This window comes from Actinia tenebrosa, unplaced genomic scaffold, assembly GCF_029948245.1.
Source record: "Actinia tenebrosa isolate PJP-AT-01 unplaced genomic scaffold, QUT_ActTen_1.0 PGA_scaffold0__85_contigs__length_37466705, whole genome shotgun sequence".
In the NCBI taxonomy this organism is placed as follows: Eukaryota; Metazoa; Cnidaria; class Anthozoa; order Actiniaria; family Actiniidae; genus Actinia; species Actinia tenebrosa.
In genome coordinates, this window is record NW_028292569.1 from 3,175,756 (window position 1) to 3,178,781 (window position 3,026).

Genomic DNA, 3,026 nt, shown 5'->3' on the forward strand with positions numbered 1-3,026 from the left:
TCTTGGTATATATGTAAGCAAATGTAATCTGTAGAAAGGAGAGTCTACCTAACAGTGTTTAGGTTAAAAACAAAGTCAATCACAGGGTATTAGTGAGATGTATTATTATAAAATATTTTTCAGAATCTTATCAGATTGAGTGACAAATAAATGTACTAAGAACTATAGAGTTATAGGAATCATCAGCAGTGGGGCTGAACTTTGCCGGTGACGCAGATAACTAAACAAACACGATGTCATTATGAGTCCGCTCCATGATTAGTGAATAAGAAAGCGTCATCGCATTCTACCACACGGCGATTTTTCTTATTGTCAGTTTATATTAGAACAAATCACCATGCAAGCCGGATCACTCCCCTGTGCTGGAAGACTTGTTTGTTAGCATTTCTTATTATTCAGAGGTTTTCCCCTTGATCAAAATCAACTTTCCCAGCTAGGATTCTCTTGAGTGAAAAATTCCCTTTTTTACCTTGTCAAATGTTTTCCTTTTCCAAGCAAAAACATCTGCAGTTGGCATTTTGACAGATATATTTGTTGACAAGGCCAGGCTAATTTACCATACTGGCAGTTTGGCAATCAAGGTTTTACATCTATATTTCGAAGTGATAAAAGGTTTATGAAAGGTTAAGCGTAATATTGTGTATTTTCAAAAAAGTCAAAAATGTCTTCAATAAAATTTGGTTAAGCGCAATATTGTGAGTTTTGTAAAAGTTATGCTAGCAAAATGCGCTCTCTTAAATCAAATCAGAAACTCTTTATTCCTAAAGATTTATCCTTTATTCAATCGTTTTGAAATTACTGATTTTTTTTGGTAAATCATTTCGCTCAACAAAAGAACAAAAAAACAAAAAACAAAAAACAAAAACAATAAACAAAATTTCTCAATCTTTTCTCAAGCGCTGTAAATTGCCCTGGCAAACCCGAAGGAAAATTGTCCTCATGCCACAGTATGAGTATCTGTCCGATACAAACACTATCTTTTTTATTCCTCAACCCTTCACAAGATTTGTTTCTCCATTTTATCGACCAAATATTGCTTTCTTGTATGCTTTTCGAAATTCATAGTTTCTAATAGCATAAATAAAGGGGTTTAGGCTGGAGTTGGCGAAGGCTACTGTCATGGTTACCCACCAACCACATTCAATTTTGAATCTATTGGGATTACAAGTATTGGAAGCCTCCAAACAAACTTGGATGATAGCCATGATAACATTAGGAATCCAACAGACTGCGAATATTCCTACAATGATTATGATAGTAACTGCTGCTCTACGTTCTTTCCAGGGGTTATTTGACATTTCGATATGGATTTGAAAAACTCGGGATTGTCTCTTGATAATGACTGCTTGTCGATCTGCTACTTTAAAGATGCGCCAATAGAAATACACGATGATGAGAAATGGAATTATAAACATTACGACAGTGAAAACCAAACGTAGTTGTTTTCGTTGTGTCGCGAGCTTGAAGTGAATGAGATTTATACTTGAAAGCAATAAAGAAATAAGCCAAATGAATACAATAGCAGCGATGGTTTTTCGTTTTGTCATAATTGTTCTGTATCGTAGAGGAAAGGACACTGCAACAAACCGGTCAAAACTCACTATACTCAAATTAAGAGTAGACGCTGTAAAACTTTGTGCTAGCATAAAGTCGAACATGCAGTCTGGAGTAAAATAACTGAGGCTTCGTAAAAGTGCCTGCAATACTGATGGGAATAGCTATCGTCCCGATAACTAGATCTGCCACAGATAAAGACGAGATGAACAAGTTGGTTGGAGTACGAAGAGTTTTGCTTTTGACTATGGCCAGCAGCACGAGTCCATTGCCGCTGATGGTGATCGTTCCAATGAAAATACAAAAGGTTGCTGTGACTTTTTGGACGCTTCTAGCCATAGTAAAATAACTTGCGCTGTTATTGCTGCAATTCATTAAGCTCCGAAAAGCCGAGCAGTTCGAGGGCAGCGCTAGAGACTCGATAAATGAACATCATCAACTTTTGTCAAGCTGTTGTTGATGATTACTTCCTAGAACGTGGGCAAATTTAAAGGCTCCTTTGCCAAATTGCAATTATCCCACCGTGCATGCGGGGTAGCTAATACTGAGAATCCAAGATCGACAGAGTAAACAAAAAACTTAATTTCAGATAAAGCTCATCGTTTTTTTTTACACTTCACTAAGGGACCGGTCATTATTTACAGAGGAGGGGGGGGGGGGGGGGGGAGCTGGTGGAAATGAGGGGGGAACAAACATTATTGTGCACTAAAAATGGGAGACCAAAAAATGTTGTGTAATAGATACTCGCAACCTTTTTTGTTAGACACTTGTCAATTAATTTTGTTTATTGCGAGGGGCCGGATGGGGAAATCACTAAAATTTGAGTTCTATATGAAGGGGGACCAAAAAAAATTGAGCATCACATTTCTCATTTCCCCAACCCCCACCCTCCCCTCCCCCCTCTCCCCGTGTAAACAATGACGACCGGTCCCTAACTTCGATTTTCGAGGGAAAACTGAATTTCATGATGACCTAGCAATCGAGGTTCAATTTTTATTAGAACTAACAGATCGAATAGACTTAGTGTTTATCAAAACATAGATGTCAGAGTTACACTTTATTGTTCATATCATATAAATTATATCTCAAAAAAAAAAAGGATAATATGAAAACTTTTACCAAATCTTTGTTATCGAAAAACACTTGCTTAGCAAATTTGCAATTTCCGTTCATCTGGTGCGACAAAACATAAAGATTTAAAACTGATCACCTCGAGAGAGGCACTATCTTTTTCATGACCCCCCTTTACTGGTGGTAGACTGATCCTACTTTTCTCTCCAAACTCAGTAAGGGCGAGTGTTTTTGGAATCTCAAAAAAGTATTTTTTATTAAGTCTGGAGGGGAAAGTGGGACTACTCGCAGTCTATACTGTCCTTTATCTCCTATAAGTAGAGGACGCTCAAAACTTGCGGATACTGCATTTTTTAATATACCACAGGTAACCCACGCCACATCGTAGCCCATCTCAGCGG

At 37.6% G+C, this 3,026-nt stretch overlaps 1 protein-coding gene across 1 annotated transcript; it reads right to left on the minus strand.

Moving 5' to 3' along the window:
* Window positions 1-965: 965 nt before the first annotated feature.
* On the minus strand, window positions 966-2,067 carry LOC116291806 (histamine H2 receptor-like). The gene has a single exon (XM_089026220.1). The coding sequence runs from the start codon at window positions 1,656-1,658 to the stop codon at window positions 1,020-1,022; it is 639 nt and encodes a 212-aa protein (XP_088882346.1). The 5' UTR covers window positions 1,659-2,067; the 3' UTR covers window positions 966-1,019.
* Between the last annotated feature and the right edge of the window lie 959 nt (window positions 2,068-3,026).

Excerpts from the sequence above, each read along its gene's own strand:
- LOC116291806 (XM_089026220.1), bottom strand. The coding sequence starts at position 1,658 with ATGTTCGACTTTATGCTAGCACAAAGTTTTACAGCGTCTACTCTTAAT.